Source organism: Stegostoma tigrinum, chromosome 33 (genome assembly GCF_030684315.1).
Source record: "Stegostoma tigrinum isolate sSteTig4 chromosome 33, sSteTig4.hap1, whole genome shotgun sequence".
NCBI lineage: Eukaryota > Metazoa > Chordata > Chondrichthyes > Orectolobiformes > Stegostomatidae > Stegostoma > Stegostoma tigrinum.
Genome location: NC_081386.1, coordinates 4,383,386 through 4,406,199, shown reverse-complemented (window position 1 = coordinate 4,406,199; position 22,814 = coordinate 4,383,386). Strand labels below are relative to the sequence as shown.

At 42.0% G+C, this 22,814-nt stretch overlaps 1 protein-coding gene across 3 annotated transcripts in view; it reads right to left on the bottom strand.

Moving 5' to 3' along the window:
* Positions 1-22,814, bottom strand: part of cemip (cell migration inducing hyaluronidase 1) — a 227,616-nt gene that overhangs the window by 61,297 nt on the left and 143,505 nt on the right. For all 3 annotated transcript variants that reach the window (XM_059639312.1, XM_059639311.1, XM_059639313.1), the window contains exons 12-13: positions 8,855-9,024; positions 8,319-8,528 (exon numbers count right to left, since the gene is read on the bottom strand). In XM_059639312.1, coding sequence (XP_059495295.1) covers positions 8,319-8,528; positions 8,855-9,024 — 380 coding nt within the window. The remainder of the gene's footprint in view (positions 1-8,318; positions 8,529-8,854; positions 9,025-22,814) is intronic.

Genomic DNA, 22,814 nt, shown 5'->3' with positions numbered 1-22,814 from the left:
GAGTGGCCAACAATCTCTCTTACGCACAAATCAAAGCAGATAATTCAGAATTCTGTGCTTGATAAATAGTATTCAAACCAATTACTAAAATAATTTTGACATAATTCAGTCAATTTCTGCCAGACCAACTTCTCATCCATATTCCTTTTTTACTGTAAGGTGATAAAAACAGCACATTCTAGTGACACAACTGCACACTGGGCACATTGCAGAATCGAAGACGTAGGTCGCAACTTTAATTCCATACAATAGTCCAGAAAAGAAATGCTTTTCATTACAATGAAGTGTGGAGCTGGAGGAACACAGCAGGATAGGCAGCATCAGAGGAATGGGAAAGCTGACATTTCAGGTCGGAACCCTTCTTCAGAAGATTTCTGAAGAAGGATCCCGACTCAAAACATCAGCTTTCCTGCTCCTCTGATGCTGCCTGGCCTGCTGTGTTTATCCAGCTCCACACTGTTATCTCTGGCTCCAGCATCTGCATTTCTTGCCAACTCTTGCTTTTTATTTTTTTTGAGCAATTGGCTCCCAGTTTGCTTTTTTTTATTCTCTTGGAAGACATGGGTGTAACTAACTGGCCATCACGTTTATCGCCAGTCCCTAGTTGCCCCTTGAGAAGGTGGTGATAAGCTTCCTTCTTGAGCAACTACACTCTACATGCTATAGGCTGACCATAATACAATTATGGGGAGGTACAGGATTTTGATTCAATGACGTTGAAGGAACGGTGACTTTCCAAGTCTGAACGATGAGTACTTCGGAGGGAAACTTGTGGGTGGTGGTGTTCTCATGTACCTGCTACTCTTGTCCTTCAAATTTCCCGAGTTTTGCTGGAGCTGCGTGCATCCAAGCAAGTGGCGAGTATTTCACCACACTCCTGACTTGTGCTTTGTAGTTGGCGGACAGACTGTGGGGAGTCAGGTGGCGAGTTGTTGCTGCAGTATTCCTCGCCTGTAGCTACTTTATAGCCACTGTGTTTACTTGGAGAGTCCAGTTGAGTTTCTGGTAAATGGGAATCCTTGGGATGTTGACAATGAAGGATTCAGTGATGATAATACCACTGAATGCCAAGTGTCAGTGGTTAGATCGTCTCTTATTAGAGATGGGCATTGGTGGTACTTGTGTGGTGCAAATGTTCCTTGCTGCTTCTCAGCCCAAGCCTGAATATTGTCCAGGTCTTGTTGCACTTGAACATGGGCTGCTTCAGTATCTGAGAAGTCGTGAATAGTGCTGAACATTGTGCAATCTTTGGCAAACAGGTCAGGCTGGAAGCAACCACAACTATCTACCTACATGCAAAGTTGTGACTCCAACCAGCAGAGAGATTTCTCCCAACTTCCATTAATTCTAGCTTTGCTTGCACTTCTTGAGAGCCTTACTCAGACTAATCCAGCCTAGATGTCAAGAGCTGTCATTTTCTCGTTTTTTGTCCATGTTTGAACCAAGGCTGTAATGAGGTCAGGAGCTGACAGACCCTGGCGGAGCCCAAACTGGACGCCACTGAGCAGGTTATTGCTGAGCAGGTGCTGCTTGATAGCGCTGTTACTGACACCTTCCACCAATTTACTGATGATCGAGAGGAGACTGATGGGATGGTAATTGGCCGGGTAGCATTTGTCCTGTTTTTGTTTGCAGGACATTCCTGAGCAATTTTCCACATTGTTGGGTAAATGCCAATGTTGTAAACTGTACTGGAAGAGCTTGCCTAGGAGTATGGAAAGTTCTGGAGCAAAACTTTTCAGTATTATTGCTGGAATGTTGTCAGGGCTCATAGCTTTTGCAATATCCAGTGCCTCTGACATGGAGTGAATCAAATTAGACAAAGTCTAGCATCTGAGATGCTGGAGGAGGCCGAGATGGAACACCCACTTGGCACTTCTGGCAAGCTTGTTGTAAATGCTTCAGCCTTATCTTTTGCACTGATGTGTTGGGCTCTTCCATCAGTGAGGATGGGGATATTTGCGGAACATTGTCCTCAAATGATCTGTTTACTTGTCCACCACTATTCACAATTGGATGTGACAGGACTGCAGAACTGAGATCTGAACTGTTGGTGGGTGATGAAGGGTCTAGGCCCGAAACGTCAGCTTTTGTGCTCCTGAGATGCTGCTTGGCCTGCTGTGTTCATCCAGCCTCACATTTTATTATCTTGGAATTCTCCAGCATCTGCAGTTCCCATTATCTCTGAACTGTTGGTTATGGGATTGGTCACTATATTACTTTCAGCTTCTGCTACTTCATGCAAGTGATCTTAGTTGGTGGCTTCACCGGGTTGACACCTCACTTTTAGGTCTGCCTGTTAGTGTAATCACTCTGGTTAAATTCACAGACCACAAATATCCATCTACTTGCAGCTCAGAAACACACCCTGATTTATTGTCAAGTTTTCTTTTACTGCACACTAACCTGCAAAATACACTGAAGTGCTGGACAAAAATCTTTCACATTGACTGCGTCATGGTTACATGGAACATACCAAATATTGGAGGCAAGAAACAACAATCCTTCCCCCCACCAAATGCCCACTCTCATTCAATTCTTGACTTTTATACCATCTTCACAGTCCACACACAAAGCATGGAAAAGATTCCAATGGGTCCTATTCAATGAGAATTGGTGAAGTTTTTCACAATGTCCTGGTGAACAATTACACAAACATTTCAAAGATTATCCAGCTTTTTCATTCTTTGCTGTTTATGGGAGCTTGCTATGCACAAGAGGGCTACCTCATTTCCAATGTTACAACAATGATTGCATCCTTTCTCTGTGAAGTGATTTAGGATTTCCTGAGGTGCTATAGAAATACAAGATGTTTATTTCTTCCTATGGAATATTGACCAAACCTCACTAGATACTTTGGGATCTTCAATTAGGCTATTTCTGCCAGACCACATAAACAGAACCGTAGCACTTAGAGTTAATATCATCAGCTAAATATAAAAATCATCCGTTAGAAGCTCCTTAATACCACAAGAAAATACCTTAGGGTTTACTAAATTATCTAGCATTGAAAAGCACATAACTGTCTTTTAAATTATCTGGAGCACCAAGCAACAGAAGCAGAATTAATTATACAGTAAGAAATGTATAATAGTGGATGAGCAACAGATCGGGACTCCCACAATCATTCTTCATCTCCTCATTATACAGATAAATCAGTGTTTCTAGAATTGGATCAAACATGATAATTATTAGCGCTGTCTAATATTTTCAGTGATGTCAAATAAGTTTACTTCAACTTGATCGCTTTTTAAAGTATTATTGCAATAGAGCCATAGGGATATACAGCATGGAAACAGACCCTTCAGTCCAACTCCTCCATGTCAACCCGGTATTCCAAATAAATCTAGTCCCATTTTCCAGCATCTGGCCCATATCCCTCTAAACACTTCCTATTCATGTACCCATCCAGATGCTTTATAAATGCTGTAATTGTGCCAGCCTCCACCACCTCCTCTGGCAGCTCATTCTATTCATGCACACGCTCTGTGTAAAAAAGTTGCCCTTTAGATCCGTTTTAAATCTTTCCCCTCTCATCTTAAACCTATGTCCCTTAGTTTTGGACCACCCCACTTCACGGAGAAGACCTTGTCGATTAACCCTATCCATGCCCCTCCAGATTTTATAAACCTCTATAAGGTCACCCTTCAGCCTCCGACACTCCAGGGAAAACAGCCCCGGCCTGTTCAGTCTCTCCCTGTAGCTTAAACACTCCAACCTCTGGCAACATCCCTGTAAATCCTTTTTGAACTCTTTCGAGTTTCATAACATCCTTCCTATAGCAGGGAAACCAAAATTGCATACAGTATTCCAAAAGTGGCCTAATCAATGTCCTATACAGCTGCAACATGACCTCCCAACTCCTATACTCAATGCACTGACCAATAAAGGAAAGCATACCAAACACCTTCTTCATTATCCGATCTACCTGTGACTCAACTTTAAAGGAATTATTAAACTCCACTCCTAGGTCTCTCTGTTCAACAACACTCCCCAGGAACCTACCATTATTAGTAGATGAAAACCAATTGAAGTTTAAATGTGAGCAGGGTAATGTTGTTAGTTTTGGATTGTTGCAGTAAAGAGCATAGGCACAATAGACTGAATGGGCTTATTCTGTGCCACAACCTCTGTAGATCCAAGTAATCAAAGTGCTGTTAAAGCAAATGGGACTAAGCTGTCAGCAAATTACATGATCCTACTAGAATTTAGAGTTATTTGCCATTTTAACTCTGCCTTCCAAGACCACAAATCTTCAGAGAAAGAGATAAGTATAATTGCAGATTTGATCGTTAAGTGTGCTGACTACTTCTGTAAAAAGAATGTAGCTGCAAGGGGTTTGGATGAAGTGAAATTGGTCAAGAGCTTTGGACAGATTGTCCCCATTATCTATGATTTTCAGCAGCAACAGGTACAGTTGGTTGAAAACACCACTTGCTAATTGCTCTGACCTGCAGTAAACACATCAATTTTCTCCATCACAGAAATTTCTGATGTCCATAACATCGCAGTTAAAATATTTTGATTTAAAAAATGAGTTAAGCAGATTCTTTAAATGTTTCTTCAGCCAGAGAAAATTAAACAGGAGCAAATGTCACTTGTGGTTGTTGATTTGTTCACTGAGCTGGTAGGTTGGTTTGCAGACATTTCATCACCATACAAGGTAATATCATCAGTGCATCTCCGATGAAGCGTTGTTGGTCCGTCCCACTTGTTATTTATGTGGGTTCAGTCTGATGTGGTCTCATTTCTGGTTCTGCTTCACAGTGGTTGGTATAGGAGGTCTATTACCATATGTTTGTTGATGGAGTTCCGGTTCGAAAACCAGGCCTCTGGGAGATCCCGTGCGTGTTTTTGGTTGGCTTGCCCTAGGATGATTACGCTATCCTGGTTGAATCGGTGGTCTCCTTTGTCCGAGTGTATGGAAACAAGTGATAGTTGATCATGTCTATTGGTAGCTAGTTGGTGTTCATGTACCCTGATAGTGAGTTTTCTCCCTGTCTGTCCAATGTGGCATTTGTGGCAGTTCTGAAAAGGGATTTTATATATAATGTTGGTCCTGTTAGTTGTAGGTATGGGATCCTTTGCTCTGGTCAGTAGTTGTCATAGTGTAGCTGTGGGTTTGTGTGCCACCATGATTCTAGTGGTCAGGGTAGAGTGGTGGTCATTTCTGATACATTCTTGATATATGGCAGGGTCACTACTGTATCCGGTTGTGCTGTGTCTTCCTGTTGTTGCCTGTTGAGTGAGTATCGACAGACCACACTGTCGGGTAGCCATTGTTTTTAAAGACACTATAGAGGTGTTCTTCTTCGGCTTTGCGCAGTTCCGGAGTGCAGCAGTATGTTACGGGAGGCGCACTGATGATGTTATCTAGTACAGCGACAAAACCTTTGCAAAACCAACCTACCCGCTCGGCGAACAAATCAACAACCTCATCCACAACCTGAGCTACAAGTCTTCTCAAAAACTATAAACGTTACTTGTCTTTCCTGTTTATCAGTTTAGCTCCTTTCCTTTATGGTTTCCATGTCACGCATTGTAAGACAAAAGGTTTATGAACCCCTGGGCCAGCCGGCAGCTCATGTGTTAAAATCATGCTCCAATTTCCATTGACAGGATCCGATTCCAATACTACACTGAGGTTTCCCATTCCTTGTAGCTGGGCTCTTGGGGTGCAGCGGTAGTGTCTTTACCTTTGAGCCTGGAGATCTGGACTCTAGCCCTACCTGCTCCTGAGGTATGAAATGACACCCCTGAACAGGTTAATTAAAAATAATTTCCCAAAGGGTGGACTTATATCTGTCATCAGGCAGGTACACAGAAAGTCGGGGACATGATCTTCTTTCTAAACCTTCAAACCTGACACAGATATTTCCCCCCTCAACTCTTTGGGCAATTATCTTCTAGGTTGAGAGAAGCATTAGGCTGTAATACCAGTAACTGAGAAGGTGCCTCAACACAAAAATGCTGTCTTTTTCAACAGTTGAAATGAAAAGAAATGGGGAGCTGCAAGGTGAGTGAAGGGGACAACTGCACATTCTCCCCACGTCTCCTTGGGTTTCCTCCAGGTGTTCCGGTTTCCTCTGGAGATGTGGTGCAAAGATGTGCTGGTTCGGTGGATTGACCATGTTGAATTGTCCTGCAGTGTCCAGGGATGTGAGGTGAAGTGGGTTAGCTATGAGAAATGCAGGGTAGTTGGGATAAGGCAGGGGTCTGCGTTTTTGTAGGATGCTTTTCCAAGTGTTGGTGTGGATTCAATGGGCTGAATATCGGCTTTCCATACTGTATAGATTCTATGATTCTATGTATGAGCAAGAAACTTCCCACAAACTGCTTTTGTCTGGGCATCCAGCAGCAAACTGGGAGCAAATTCCTCAGGCAGCAGATAAACCCCTTCTCCTCATCCTGCCACCATTGCCTTGGGTACCTGGAGGCCATTGGGAAAATCTCAGTTAACCTCCTGTAAACAAAGGTTTTTAATGAGTCCCCCACACAACGTGGGGTAGGGGTGCACTTTCAAACCTGCCTTGGTAAAAATGGCTGGTGCTGGGAATGGGAAACTGGAAGCTAGGCTAGCGCTGGTACTTTCCAGGTTTATTCACTGCTGTTCACAAGCTCAGCAGTGTCAATGTTTAGCCTTAAGTGTCTGGTGCAAGACTTCAACCTTCTGGTTGGCAAGGGAGGAATCTATCACTGAGCCACACCCAAGACCTTTTCTGCAATACCCTCAAACAAACAAAGGTTTAAGAGGTTAGACACATTAATCTATATTCTGTGCACCTCAAGCAAAATGTGGGTCACGTTATTACTACGAAATGCTTTGAAAACGAAATAAATTCCATCAGTTTAGTGCAAGTGAAATTCACCAACGCCATGCTCCTGTGGCTACAGTGCTCTTAGAGGGCATGTGGTTGCATTTACAACATTAAGCCCATGTTTTATTTGCGTGCGGCTCACACTTGGCAAAAATATAAAAGCAACACATCGTTTTTCTGTTCTTACCAACTATGGGTGTACCTGGCTAGCTAACAGTGAAAATGTTAGACAAATTATTTACAGAGATGTTGAAAACCCCTTTCCTGTGTGAACGATTCAGATCTGAAAAGGGAACAGGCAGATAAAACATAAACCAGAGCCAGGCAAAGCTTAAACAACTGTCAGTTCAAAACTGCGAGCTTTAAACAGACAAGACAGAACTTATTTTGAATTGTCTTAAAATGGATGATTTGACACTTGCCTGAAGTAAACAGCCCAGTAATAGTCATGGTATTGCACTGAATCAGGTGGCTCAATGTCAATGTGTACAGCTGAGTTCTAACATTCATGGATTTTTTGAATTGCAAGACCAAATAAGAGTAGACAGCAAATGTTTACTTTTTGCTTCAAAAGATCTAGACATCATCCCCCATATCTGAGTGGTTGGCACAGAGATTTCCTGGCAGATGTCTGAGCCCCAGGATTAGGAAGCACAAATTTGGATAAACAGGAGTGCTGCAGCTGGGATACATTGAACTCTCAACTCACACATGCACAGGTCAGTGTATTTTTTATATTGGAGCCTAACTGACATCCAATTAGAAGACCTAAATTATAGTACGTTACATCTTCACAAGTAGCCAAAGGAATGTTAAACTCAAACTAAGTGTTTAAGAGCAAAGGGACTTTCTAGGCATAGAAGGGTAGAGTGCTTTCATTTCAATAACAGATTAATTCTCAAAGATCAAATAAAAACAAAGAAAAGGATTATACATAACAACTTTAACAGGCCACCCCAAAGCAGTTTGCAGCTTACAAAGCACTTTTTGATTTGTAGTCAATGTTGTAAAATAAAAAATGTGGCAATCAATTGGCCTCACTCAAGTTTCCACAAAGAATAAATAGGGTAATTATCAGATAACCTTTAATTAGAGAAGGTGACTAAAGGATAAATTTTAATCAGGATACCATGGATAACGCTCCTGCTCCTCTTAGAAAGGTGTTATAAAAATATTTTAAGTCTAATTGTGACCGAAATGGGGCACTGATATATCATTTCATTCTGAAAGACGGTATTGCCAACACTGTAGCATTTCCTCAGCAGCTATGCGGTGGAATGTCTGCTAAGGTTTTATAGTCAAGATTTTTTAGATAGATCAATATGGTTTTACAAAAATACTCCTGTTGTTTAATCAGCTAATAGTTAACTTAATGTCGGTTAATTCAAACACTTCAATATGAGTATTTCATAGAAATTCTTCCCCAGTTTATACCATAGCAAAAAACAGAGGAAACCATTTCACTTGCAGTTATTTGCCTACCAATAGAAATTCACTCACCAGAAGTCCATTGGACCCATGAATGGTCACACATCGAGAGAAGGATTCATGAATGGAGACGCCCTTCACGTACGTTGGAGGGTTGTAGCCGCCTTTCTCATCGAGGTCTCCCGTCATGTGAAAATGAATGGGATAATGGCCCATAGACTGCTGGCCCATATGTTTGAGCTCAACCCCTTCAATGTGAGCTGCTTTGAAACCCACACCCATCTGCAGGATACAAGGAAAAGTTTTAAAATAAACTTGATACAACAAGTAAAGCACTACTAGGTACTTCAACAACACTGTTGGGAGGTGAGGACATGAATGTCTGAAATTCCTCTCTGTCAGTTTAGTCAAACTTTAAGCCCATTTAGTTTAAATTAATTTTGAATTGCAGAAGATTATACACATAATGCACGCCGGTTACGTAAATTCAGGTTCCACAATAACCAAGGTTAATTTTGCTAACAAAGGTTTCGCAATTAATTTTAATTTAGCTTTCCAATCAATGTCAACAATCCAATATTTTGAACGCATACAGCATGCGAACCTACCTTAATGTGACCTCCAACTGTGTCAAATTCAAAAAACTTGCAAGCATTATCACCGTAGCAATGATCCTCCATTTCTCCCATAATTACTATATTCCTGGATAGTACTCCAACTTCAGCCCGCATGTCAACACCATCTACTTCTGTTCCCATGTGCAGATACTTTGCTTTTCCTAAAAGATTAAAAGGATACGCTCAGTATCAGGTAGAAGCACAGAGGAGCGTTCTTTTGTTCAACAATGAACAACATAAATAATTTGTCATCATTGGTGCAGTCATCTTTGGGTTGATATCTGGATGCATTGCATACAGACTTTTGGACAAGATCTTCCAGTAGACGGGGGAAGTGGTGGATAGTGGCAACTGTCACTGAACTAATAGTCCAGTACCTCAGGTGAATTCTCTGGGGACATGAATTCAAATCCAATCTTGAACTTGAATCCAACAAAATTTGAATCCAATAAAATTCTGGAATAAGACTTTAGCCTCATGACAACTATATAACTCCAGGAAAATCTCCCATTTTCCTGGTCTAGCCTACATTGTCCCTCTGCTATTAGGGATGAACAATAAAGACTGGTCTAGCCAGTGATGCCCACATCTCATGAAGATTAGAGAAAAAGAATTCCTTGGATCAATGAATGGGAAACACAGGAAGTCATTAACAACTGCATTTTGACAAACTCTATGACAGACTTTATACTTCACTGAGAAACTTTGTTGTGGCTCAGGACACACCAGCGACTTTGCACAGTAATCTCCACCACTGGGGTCTTAGTACAAACTCCTTCTGCATCTGTGGGCAAACACTACCAAGGAGTGCGTGCTCTGCAGATTAAAAAGATTTTGCTTGGCTTCATGGGTTTACATTCACAAAATAAAATGTGGGCAGATATCCCTTTTTGCAATTTGGGAGCAATGGGTAGTATAAAATGTTAAGAGATCTCTGGTCTAGGCCCAAAATGTCAGCTTTTGTTCTCCTGAGATGCTGCTTGGCCTGCTGTGTTCATCCAGCTTCACACTTTGTTATCTAGTATAAAATGTTAAGGCTGTTTTCAGCATCACTGCCCACAGACAGAATGATGTGGTATACTGGCCTCTCTTTAATCACAGAATCATAAAGAATAGATGGAAGCTATTTGGTTCACCATTTCTTGTGCCAGAACAGGCCATTGGATGTCAGAGTTCCGTATCAATCTTCTAACTGCAGCTCTAGTGATCTGCTTCACACTCATATGTAACACTCAATGTCCGAATGAAATTTGGAACCATATCCCAGGTCACAGATGGAAGACTGAAGAGATAAATTCTGAGGCACATTACAAGTTTATGGCTAGGCTTAGTGATTGTTTTGCACAAGTGTGAAATATTATGTGTTTAGCTATCTTTAAACTGAGCACAGCAAAGCAGGAAAATGATGAATGAAAATAGTTCTAAGAAATTCACCATATGGTGTGATTGATTTCATGATAGCTAGTAGCTTAATTTCCTTGATGTGCCACAAAGTTTAAGTAATTTGATTGGGTAACTATGCCACTTGTTCATTATAGCTGTCTCAAACTCTAATTACTTCAGAGAGCTTAATCATCTGTCCTTGAATCTCAACAGTGTTAGCACGGCTGATTTACCCACCATTCTGAGGTTATTATTTTTGAGAAACTGATCTGGAATAGCAGGTCACTGCATTACTCATCCCCTGACTCCCCAAAGCCTATCCACCATCTACAAGGCACAAGTCAGGAGCATAATAGAACACTCCCCACTTGCACGGATTAGTGAAGCTCCAGTAAAACTCAAGGAGCTCGACACCAACCAGGACAAAGAAGCCCGCTTATTTGGCAGCCCAAGCACCACCTTCAATATTCACTTTTTCTATCACTGAAGCATAGTGATTAGATTAGATTAGATTAGATTAGATTCCCTACAGTGTGGAAGCAGGACCTTTGGCCCAATAAGTCCAATCTGCCCCTTGGAGCATCCCATCCCCCTATAACCCACACACCCCTGAACACTATGGGCTATTTAGCATGGCCAATCCACCAAGCCTGCTCATCTTCGGACTGTGGGAGGAAACCCACACAGTCGTGTCTGCTGCCTACAAGATGCACTGCTACAACTGGACAAGGCTCCTTCAACAGCACTTTCCAAATCCATGACCTAGCAGGACAAGTGTAGCAAATATGTGACAAAACAGTCACGTGCATGTACCTGCCAAGTCACACACTTGGAACTATGGTATTATTTCTTTACTGTTGCTCGGTCAAACTCCACTGACCTTGAGTATGACTGAGGGATCATTAATGCTGTTGTGGTGTTGCTGTCAGATCCTTGGGTCCAGTTGCAGGAATTGGCCATTGATCCTACTTTCTTGGTCTCAGCAGGTCTCCTGATGCCTTGAAAAGCCACTTTATCTCCCTTACTATCCACCTCTACTGCTATTGAACCCAGTAGCACATTGATGAATCTCCTCTCTCTGTGACAATTTACAAGTTTTCAATTCCAGCAATATTATTCTTCCCCTCAAGAGGAATAGATGGCCTTTAAAATTCAAATTTTGGTTGCACCATGTCTTCTCACGACAATACAATTGACTCTCCTGCTGAATGCTAAGGCAGTGACAGTGCAAGGGGACAGCCTGAATCAAAGCTAGATGCTCGATCTGCACTAGAATCAGAATAGTGAGCTGGAAGCACTGAACTTGTACACTTTCCACCTTAGACAGAAAGAGCATGAGCTGCTCTTGAATCATAATCCTTGCATCCAAAAAATGGGCAAAGCAAACCTTTAGTGCCATGAGTTCAAATCCCACTCCGGCAAGTTGTGGAACTGAAATTAATAATTCTGGCATTTCATAGATGCGCAACGTTGTTGAAGGAACAAAACCAACTCACTAACATAGTTCAAGGAACAGAATCAGCCTTTCTTACACAGTCTATATGTGACTCCAGTAATATATTACAGAGCTAACTCAGGGCAACTTGATATTCACAATGAATAGTGCCTTCCCAAAGGCCCCTTGAAATCAAAATGGGCTTGATACAAGTTGCATCATGGCAAGAAAAAAAAAGTCAGTAGCTTATAACTTAATGATGCAAGGCTGTATACACTTTCACAACTAGTTAAATGTTAAAACATGGTCTGAGGCAGCGCATTTTTATTACTGTCAGTGATGGAAGCCTAAACATTCCAAGTGCAAAGAGCATGACGGGTGTGTAAGATTTGATGTCTTCACTAATTAGAAACGACACAGTGTTGAATTTTTAAAAAAAACTGCTTAATTTTAGCTCCATGATACACAAGCAGGCGTATCTGTGCTCAACAACTCCTGTCTCCTCTGTAAACTATGTTCAATGTCATCAGTTCTTATTGCCAGTGATGATGCCATGGCCATTAGTCAGGAAGGCCTGAGTAAAGTAGTTCTATGCTCAGCCTGTCATGAGGGAGTCAAAAAAAAAAACAGTCTACACTCGTGGCTGGTACATTGCTAAAGTTAACAGGAAGAGCACAGCAACACCATGCTGTATAAAATAGTCCTCAACTCATTCAAAGGCTAAAATAATTCAAAACCCAATGGTTAAGCCAGTTAAAAGATGGAGTGCTTTTCCTTGTCAACTTCTGGGCAGTACTGAACTGGAAGTTACCTCTCACTCTACAATAATTTGAGATTTTACTTCTGTTCCTCACCCCATTGCCTACTTTAAGGAGCTGCCCTAGACCCACAAAGAATCCATCTGCCATTGCTCATGGTCAGCTCTGAGAAAGGGTCATGATTCCAAAATGTTAACTCTGCTTTCTCTTCACAGATGCTGCCAGACCTGTTGAGTTTCTGCAGTGATTTCTATTTTTTTTCTGATTTTCAGCGTCAGTGGTTTTTTTCACTTTTTTTGCCATTGCTTATGCAAAGTTCAAGACGTTTAAGTTCCAGATCTCAACTGCAAAACCCCGGTGTGTGCTGCTACCCATGTCAATGGGGAACTCCACTGAGCTTTTCATGTGGGGTCAGTACAGGATGGAGGGGGTGATGGACCCAGCAAGGGTCACACACACCTCAGCAGCCTGGCATTTTCCCAAGGGCTGAGTTTATTTAAGGGGAAGATGGACAGGCTGATGAAGTAGTGAACTGAGGGTCATGATCATGGGGCTTGATGAGGAAAGATGGGAGGAGCTGGAGTGCACCATAAAAACAGGCTTGGGCTGGTCAGTGTGAAAGGCCGCTCCTGTGCTTGTTCTATCCAATAAAAGCCTTTGCAATCCATGTCCCCACAATAACAGAAAAGACAATGGGGCTGGACAGGCGGGGACTTTTTTCACTGGAACGTAGGGGGGGGGGGGGTGACCTTATACAGGTTTTATAATATCATGAGGTGTATAGATAAGGTGAATGGCAGCTGTCTTTTCCATAGGATGGGGGATTTCCAGACTTGGGGGTATACTTACACAGAGAGCAGAACGAACTTCCAGAGGAAGCAGTGGATGGGGTACAGTTACAATGTTTAAACAACATTTAGAGAAGTACATGAATAAGGAATAAGGAGTGAAATGGTCCAGGCGCAGGCAGTTGAGACTAGTATTGTTTGGGAGCACCGTCGGAATGGACTGGCTGGACTAAAGGGTCTGTTTTCACACTCAATGTCTCGATGACAATGGTTTTAAGAGCAGGCACTGACTATCTCTGAGTGAGATGCTAGTCACCAGCACACCTTCTTTGCGACCTCAAATTTGGAATCAGACTCCAATGTCCTGGTTTACATATGGAAAATGGTCTCCCACCTGGGACTGGTGAAGACTACATCCTATCAGATGGGCACTTAGTGGTCAAAAACCACTTAATAAAAGCCTGCAATGAATTTGCTGTGCTCAAATTGGCTGCCACGATTCCCACAACAGGGGGATTCGCAGGTACTTCCATGGCTGTTAAGCACCTTAAACTCTTGCTAGACTGGAAAAGGCACTACGGAAATACAAGATCTTTCCCTCCTATTGGCCCAGCACTCAGTCATTCATTATTCGGTTTCAGCAAAGCAGGTAACACATGGTTAACGGCACAAACTCTATAGCCTAAATGTTTGTTTTCTTATGCCATTTTTGATGATTTGGGTCATTCTTCAAAACAAATTATTTTTAAGCTCAGTGGAGATTTACAGATTATTGTGGAGGAAAATCAGAAACATATGCGAATAGTAAAAAGTTTCCAAAGACCTACTTTTCCACTGCTTTGAAAGTGAGTTTTTTCTTGCCAGAGAATGGAAAAAATAATTTCAGCAAGATAGCTGGAAAAATAAAAATGCACAAAGAATTAGGGAGCATGTTCAGCCATGGGTTCTACAGAATCAATGAATCCTACCATGGTTACAGTGCAGGAGGCCATTCATCTCACTGTGTCAATGCTGGCTCACTGCAAGACTAGATGACTATTCCCACTCCCCATTCCTTTCCCATACTTCTGAAAAGTGTTCTTCATTACATTATTATCCAATTCTCTTTTGAAAGCCTCAGATGATCTGTCTCTCCCACAGTTAATCCTGAGTACCCTGAAGAATGGTGGATGTTAGCTTAATTGTCTCTCTTCATTCATTGTCCCAAAATGGATGATTTTCTACTTCTTTGCATTCTTTGCTTGTTCCTACAGCCTATCTTCTCTTAAAGTCTAACTATATATTGTAGAATATTCCAATGTTTGCAAATCTTGATATTGTGTCCTGTACACACAATTCTAAGTCAGTAACATCAACTAAGAAAAGCAGTAATCCTAATACTAATCTCTGGGAAACCCCATGGTATATATCTTCCTCCAGTCAGAAAAAGCAATTTCCTTTCATTATTTCAAAGCTGTAACAATGTTAACACTGCCCTTTTCATTCCATGGGCTTTACCTTTGCTGGTGACTATATTATAGAACATAGAACAGTACAGCACAGAACAGGCCCTTCAGCCCATGATGTTGCGCCGACCATTGATCCTCATGTGTGCACTCTCAAATTTCTGTGACCATATGCATGTCCAGCAGTCTCTTAAATGTCCCCAATGACCTTGCTTCCACAACTGCTGCTGGCAACGCATTCCATGCTCTCACAACTCTGTGTAAAGAGCCCGCCTCTGACATCCCCTCTATACTTTCCTCCAACCAGCTTAAAACGATGACCCCTCGTGTTAGCCATTTCTGCCCTGGGAAATCGTCTCTGGCTATCAACTCCATTTATGTCTCTCATTATCTTGTATACGTCAATTAGGTCCCCTCTCCTCCTCCTTTTCTCCAATGAAAAAAGTCCGAGCTCAGTCAACCTCTCTTCATAAGATAAGCCCTCCAGTCCAGGCAGCATCCTGGTAAACCTCCTCTGAACCCTCTCCAAAGCATCCACATCTTTCCTATAATAGGGCGACCAGAACTGGACGCAGTATTCCAAGTGCGGTCTAACCAAAGTTTTATAGAGCTGCAACAAGATCTCACGACTCTTAAACTCAATCCCCCTGTTAATGAAAGCCAAAACACCATATGCTTTCTTAACAACCCTGTCCACTTGGGTGGCCATTTTAAGGGATCTATGTATCTGCACACCAAGATCCCTCTGTTCCTCCACACTGCCAAGAATCCTATCCTTAATCCTGTACTCAGCTTTCAAATTCGACCTTCCAAAATGCATCACCTCGCATTTATCCAGGTTGAACTCCATCTGCCACCTCTCAGCCCATCTCTGCATCCTGTCAATGTCCCGCTGCAGCCTACAACAGCCCTCTATACTGTCAACGACACCTCAAACCTTCTTGTCGTCTGCAAACTTGCTGACCCATCCTTCAATCCCCTCATCCAAGTCATTAATAAAAATTAGAGGCCCAAGGACAGAGCCCTGTGGAACACCACTCACCACTGACATCCAGGCAGAATATTTTCCTTCTACTACCACTCGCTGTCTTCTGTTGGCCAGCCAATTCTGTATCCAGACAGCTAAGTTCCCTTGTATCCCATTCCTCCTGACCTTCTGAATGAGCCTACCATGGGGAACCTTATCAAATGCCTTGCTGAAGTCCACATACACCACATCCACAGCTCGACCCTCATCAACTTTTCTAGTCGCATCCTCAAAGAACTCAATAAGGTTTGTGAGGCATGACCTGCCCCTCACAAAGCTGTGTTGACTGCATTTAATCAAGCCATGCTCTTCCAGATGGTCATAAATCTTATCCCTCAGAATTCTTTCTAACACCTTGCAGACGACAGATGTGAGACTTACTGGTCTGTAATTGCCAGGGATTTCCCTATTTCCTTTCTTGAAGAGAGGAATTACATTTGCTTCTCTCCAGTCCTCAGATACGACTCCCGTGGAGAGCGAGGATGCAAAGATCTTCGCAAGTGGCGAAGCAATTGCATTTCTCGTTTCCCAAAGCAGCCGAGGACAAATCTGGTCCGGGCCTGGCGACTTGTCAATCTTAATGTTTGACAAAATTTTCAGCACATCAGCTTCCTCTATCTCTATCCATTCCAGCATGCACACCTGCTCTTCAAAGGTTTCATTCACTACAAAGTTCGTTTCTTTCATAAAGACAGAAGCAAAAAACTCATTTAGGGCTTCCCCTACTTCCTCAGACTCCACAAACAAGTTCCCTATGCTATCCCTGATCGGCCCTACTCTTTCTTTGACCATTCTCTTATTCCTCACATAAGCGTAAAATGCCTTTGTGTTCTCCCTAATCCGTTCTGCCAAGCCTTTCTCGTGCCCCCTCCTGGCTCTCCTCAGACCATTTTTGAGCTCTTTCCTCGCCTGCCTGTAATCCTCTAGAGCTGAGCTTGACCCTAGCTTTCTCCACCTTATGTAAGCTACCTTCTTCCTTTTGACGAGAAACTCCACCGCTCTCGTCATCCAAGGTTCCTTTATCTTACCCTTAAATTATGGGGGTCAAGCAGCTTTTGGAGGTCAACATATACCACATTATCCTCGTCAAAAAAACTCAGATTAAACACCATTTGCCCGTTGCAACTTTATGCTAACTTTTGTTATCAATCACAGTTGCTCACACGGTCTTCATTTTTTTTATTCACTCTTGGGATATGGGCATTGCTGGCTTGAGGAGATGGCACTGAGCTGCCTTCTTGAACCGTAACACTCCATGTGCTCTAGGTAGACCCACAATGGCATTATGGACAGAGTTCCTGAATTTTGATTTAGCGATGGTGATGGAAGCATGATATATTTCCAAGGCAGGATGGTGAGTGGCTCGGAGGGGAACTTACATGTAGTGGCACTCTCGTATATCTGCTGCCCTTCACCTTCTCAAAACCTTTATGATATGATTTTTTTGATTTATTTATCATCACATGTATTTTGTTACAAAATACAGACAAAAGTGTCGCCACTCTCCGGCGCCACCTCAAAACACAGAAAAATAAACCAAAACATAGAACATAGAGGAGGAAAAATAAAGCTCAACTTTACTGTCCTTCTTGTTAAGTGCTCAGCCGGGAGCCTGGAGCAGCCAACCATAAGTGCTCTCACCACTCTGCCAAAACAACAGTCACCACTCTTCAATGCCATCTCACCTCCACCAAACCATCAACACCATGGATCCTTGCTAGACCTCACCAATGTAGCCACCAGCAATGCCACCAGATACCAAACCAGCCCAACCTCACCTCCACTATTGCCACAAGTTTGCTTTGGGCCCACCTCATCAACGCAGCCAATGCCAATGCTGCCGGGTCTCACACTAGGCCCAAACCTGCCTCCATGAGTCTGCACTGGATGCAAATGCTGGCAGGAACACAAACTAACCTCCACCCCCACAGAAGCCATGAGTCCGCGCTGGGCTCACCTCACTGCTGCTGATGCAGTCGCCATGAGTGAGCTTGTTACTGTGCCTGTTTTGCTGAAGAAGTGCTCAAAAAAAGCCCTCCACTGAAAAGATGATCTAGTATTAGAATCTGAGAATGACAGATCCCATTATGAAGCTGTTCTAACATTTCTGCAGGAATGAGTTGCCTTATCTTAATTCTTTTCACATTCCTTGCCTTTCTCCTTAACTGGTGTTTTCCCGTGCAACTTTCCCGAGTTGGACAAGACTGACTGTCACTGTAAAGTCAATTGGAAATCTGTTTGGAAAATGAAGCAGGGCAGCTGTCTAGTTTATACTGAATTCCATGGTGCTTTTTAAAGAGGTGCACAAAAGGCAGTTTCTAATCATGTTGATAGATAACAGTAACCATGGGTTTTGAAGATTTTCTTTCAGGATATTTAGTGAATTCTGCAGTGCATCTTGTCAATGGCATACATTGCTGCTACTGAGCATTGGTGGTGGAGAGAGTGAATGCTTGTGGATGTGGTGCCAACCGAGTGGACTGTTTTGTTTATAGAATCCCTACAGTGTGGAAACAGGTCATTACGCCCAAGAAATCCACACGGACTCTCCGAGCAACATCTCACCCAATTTCATCCCCTTATCCTATCCCTTAATTTCCCATGGCTAATTCACGTAACCTACACATCCCTGGACACTATGGGCAATTTAGCATGGCCAATCTACCTGTGCATGTTTGGATTGTGTGAAGAAACCAGAGCACCTGGAGGAAACTCACACAGGCACGGGGAGAATGTGCAAACTTCACACAGTCATCTCAGACTGGGATTGAACCTGGGTCCCTGGTGCTGTGAGGCTGCAGTGCTAACCACTGAGCCACTGTGGATGGTGTTGAGCTTCTTGAGTGTTGCTGGAGTTGCAGCCATCCAGGCAAGTGGGCAGTATTCCATCACACTCTTGACTTGTGTCCTGTAGATGGTGTAGAGATTTTCGGGAGTCAGGAGGGGAGTTACTTGCTGCAGGGCTCCTAGCCTCTGACTTGCTATTCTTAGCTCAGATTATCATCCTTAAAATACAAGTTGAACAGTCTGGCTTGTTTTTGTTGGGATTATTCTCTCAGCTCTTCTTTGAACAAAGGTGTAGCGTTTCAAATTCTCCTGTCATCTAGAACCATTTGCATATTTGGTGATAGAAAAAGTATGGCTGATATCTCTGTAATATCCACCTTTATTTCATTCAGCATCCTCAATGCAACCCATCCAGCCCTGGGGACATATCGACCCCGAAGTGCAGCTGAGCCCTTATTATTTTCTATAATCTCTTTAATCATCACTCCTGCCTCTCTCCTTTCATTCCTCAATTTTTTGGCATTATCTTGTATCCAAGGATGTTTCGTGGCTTTTTTGATCCAAAACTCTATTGTTGCAATGACATTAAATTCCCATGTGGCTGTTTACAACCAGAAGCTCACTGACCTTATTTCGCATAACCTGAGCATTTATAGATAGGTGCTGTAAAGTTAATTTAAACCTTATTGTACTCCCTCTTAGATCTCACCTAATACTTCCAATTTCTTTCTCTGGTATGAGCTGCTTCTCCCAGGGCTTTGTGAACCTTGCTTACCCTTCCTAATGCTATATCCTGGTTGCCATCCTACACTAAGCTGCTGTATGTACATATACTTTATATATGCATATATAATCAATGGATTTATCATAAATATCCACACATATCTATATATTTTAAATGTGCAGATGTCCCTCCTCTGGAGCAGGTGGGACTTGAACCCATGCCTTCAAAAGTAAGGACACTATCACTACACCATAGGAGCTCCAGTTAAATATTGATAGATACTTTCTAATCAACCTGTTCAAAGATGTTCCTACAAACCTCTGTAATATGTGGATCTTGCACCTGGACCTATTAGTCCAGAGGTAGAGACATTACCACTGTGACACAAGCACTTCAGTTAGATATTTACACATTTGCCTCAAATCTCTCTTCGCAAGTTCAATCACAATTTCTACTTGAAACATAACAGCCTTCCAACAAAACAGTGAATTCAAAGTACTTTGTTCCCATATTATAAGAGCAAGTAAATACCTTATCACCTCTTTAACTGATCATCTTAAGGTGAAAGACTGTCCTTTCAATTCTGAAAGGATGAGGGAGAGTCTTCAATGAGCAAATCAAATGGATCACCGTATCAGTTAGCCAATCTCAAATGAATACAGCACAGCCATTTGATGGCTTCAATGGTGTTAGTTTGATGTATAAAGGGCAGCTAATTTGGCCACTGCCACTTTTATGCCATTGATAAAAAAAACTCAATTTTCTCTTAACATGTGAAAAAAGTAGAAAAAACAAGCACCAAATAGGAATTAAAACAAGGGGACAGTGACCAAACTTCATCCCTTGTTAAGTTAATCATTTATCCTACGCTTGGTGTGTCTGATTGGGGAAATGTTCAGGTTTACACATTTTACAAAGTGTGCAGATGTTAGGATCCTCAAAAACTGAACAGAGCCCATTGTTGTGCTTATTTTAGACACTATTATAATAGACTGACCCCGCCAAAACAAGGTATTTTTGAAGTTTCAGGGAATGATAATATACTCTGTCAGCATGCTGGCATGCGTCAGATGTTGAAAGTTTGGAATTTCAAACCTTGGCACGTCTTGGTTGAACGATAAACGGCTGGAAATGTTTGGCAATTGTCCATTTCTCAGAGTAGAAATCTGCTGTGTTAGATTATGAACTAATTAGGCAACAAAGTACGGTATGTGGTTAGTGGAGGCTTAACACACTGGGGATCACTAGCAGGGGATGGATAAGATTGTCTAAAGGACTTATATGATGTGCTAAAATGTAATTAACCAAATTCAATTCATTCCTGAATGGCCGAGGGATAGGGAAGGAATTTTCCACTGTACTTTTCCTTATTCTGACACTTTCTTCCCTTTTGCATCTCCCGGAGATTAAGTGAGGAAGTGTGGCATTTATTCAGGATGTTCCAACCATAATGAGTGTGAACCAGCCTTTATAGATCAGCTGGTCATTTCCTGTTTGTAAATTTTGAGTTGTGAATTCCTTATCTATATAACAACTGACACTCTCTCCCTCATCCTGACCGAGTCACTAAAATCCTTCTAACTTTATGTGGACCGTACTCATAAATAAAATGGTCCAATAGTGTTAGGTAGCTCACCGTCATGACTCACCTAAAATCCTGATGACCAGGGTTTGTTTTATAGAAACTGAAACTATATGTCCCACTCAATAATACCAATGACAGCAGTCTCAATGGAATAGTAGGATTTGACAACTGAACTTAAATGTTGATTTTTCAGTCAGGGTATAGGAATTGGGACATCATGTTGAGGTTATACAGGACATTGGTGAGACCACCTTTGGACTGCCGTGTACAATTCCAGTTGTCCTGCTATTAGAAGGATATTATTACATTGGAGAAGGTTCAGAATAGATTTAGCAGGATATTGAGTTATAAGGAGAGGCTAGATAGGCTGTGGCTTCTTTCATTGAAGTGCAGGAGGTTGAAGGTAGCCATATAAAGGTTTACAAAATCATTAGGGGCATAGATAAGATAACTAGCAAAGATCTTTTCCATAGGTTGGGGAGTTCAAAACTAGGGGTGTATTTTTAAGGTGAGAGAAGAAAGTTTTAAAAAAGGGCTCTGAGGGGCAACTTTTCACACAGAGGCAATATGTGGAATGAACTGCCGGAGGAAGTGGTAGATGTAGATACAGCTCCAACATTTAGAAGACATTCTGATAGATATATGAATAGGAAAGGTTTGGAGGGATATGGGCCAAATGCAGGGAAATAGGATGAGTTTAGTTTGGAAAACTTGATTGGTATGGATGAGTTTGACTTGAAGGGTCTGTTTCTATGCTGAATGACTCTCTGCCCACGAACCTAATGGAGTCTTCGTAAAATACCAAATCCTGAATTGGAATCCAGAACTACAGATTAAATGACATGCAATTTGTCTGACAAAAGTAGTAAAATAACTCTTTATTTTGACACGTTTACTTGATTTTAACATCAGAAATTGTTGGTGTTTGCACTCAGTCCGGAATGATGTAGCTAGCAGGGAGTATCTGGATAATTGTATGCCTAATGGGAAGGACCAATGCAAAGAGGTGAAAATAGGTATTAGACTATTTAGACTGACAATATTTCTAATAGACATGATAAACCTATTTGAGATAACATGTGAAATGGATAGCATTTAGTTAATTGCTATGTATGTTTCTGACAGCTGGGATGTGACAAAAAAATGTGGAAAAGACTTTGGTTATTGATTAGAAGTTTTGGATCCCCAATCCAGGATTTGGGTTTTTGTGAAGACTTCTTTAGGTTCATGGTCAAAGAGTCATACAGCACAGAAACAGTTCAACTCGTCCATGCCGGTTTCCCGAACTAAACTAATCCCATTTGCCTGCGTTTGGCCCGTATCCCTCGAAATCATTCCTATCCATGTACCTGTCCAAATGTCTTTCAGATATTGTGACTGTACCTGCATCTACCACTTTCACACAGAGAGTGGTTCATATGTGGAATGAAAAACAGTTGCCTCTCAGGTCCCTCAGTGACTAACGCTGTTGCAATAGCGACAGTTTCTTGTAGTACAGATAGATTAGATTCCAGTTTTATTCACTCATGGGATGTCAGTAAAATCTTAGCTTATATGCTTGAAACCCTGTTTGCTCAGGTGGTGAAGGAATGAATCGCAACTAGGAACAAATAAAGCGGAAAGGCGATCAGTGATTCTCAAATAATATATGGGAAAATGTGAATGCATATCTGAGATACACAAGGGAACATCACAATGGTTAGACTCTGGCCAGTCTGTTTAAAACAAACAACTTTGACCAACCTGTGACTATCCAATCTCAAAGCATTCCGTCCCCATTTATTCTGAAGAAGTTTTCCTCATTTTTCCTAGAAAGCTTTTCTTGAAATCCAATTGCATCGGCACCAAAAATTTCCCCCTTATTTGCCAACTCGTTCCTGTATTATTGTTCGATACTTGCTGCCAGCTGGCAGTGGAATTTATTTTATCAATATGGCTTTGGGTATGGGCAGCCCAGTTGCCAATGTAGCAATCTGAATGACAGCAGTTTCATAATTGTCTGCACTCAAGCTTTTCATA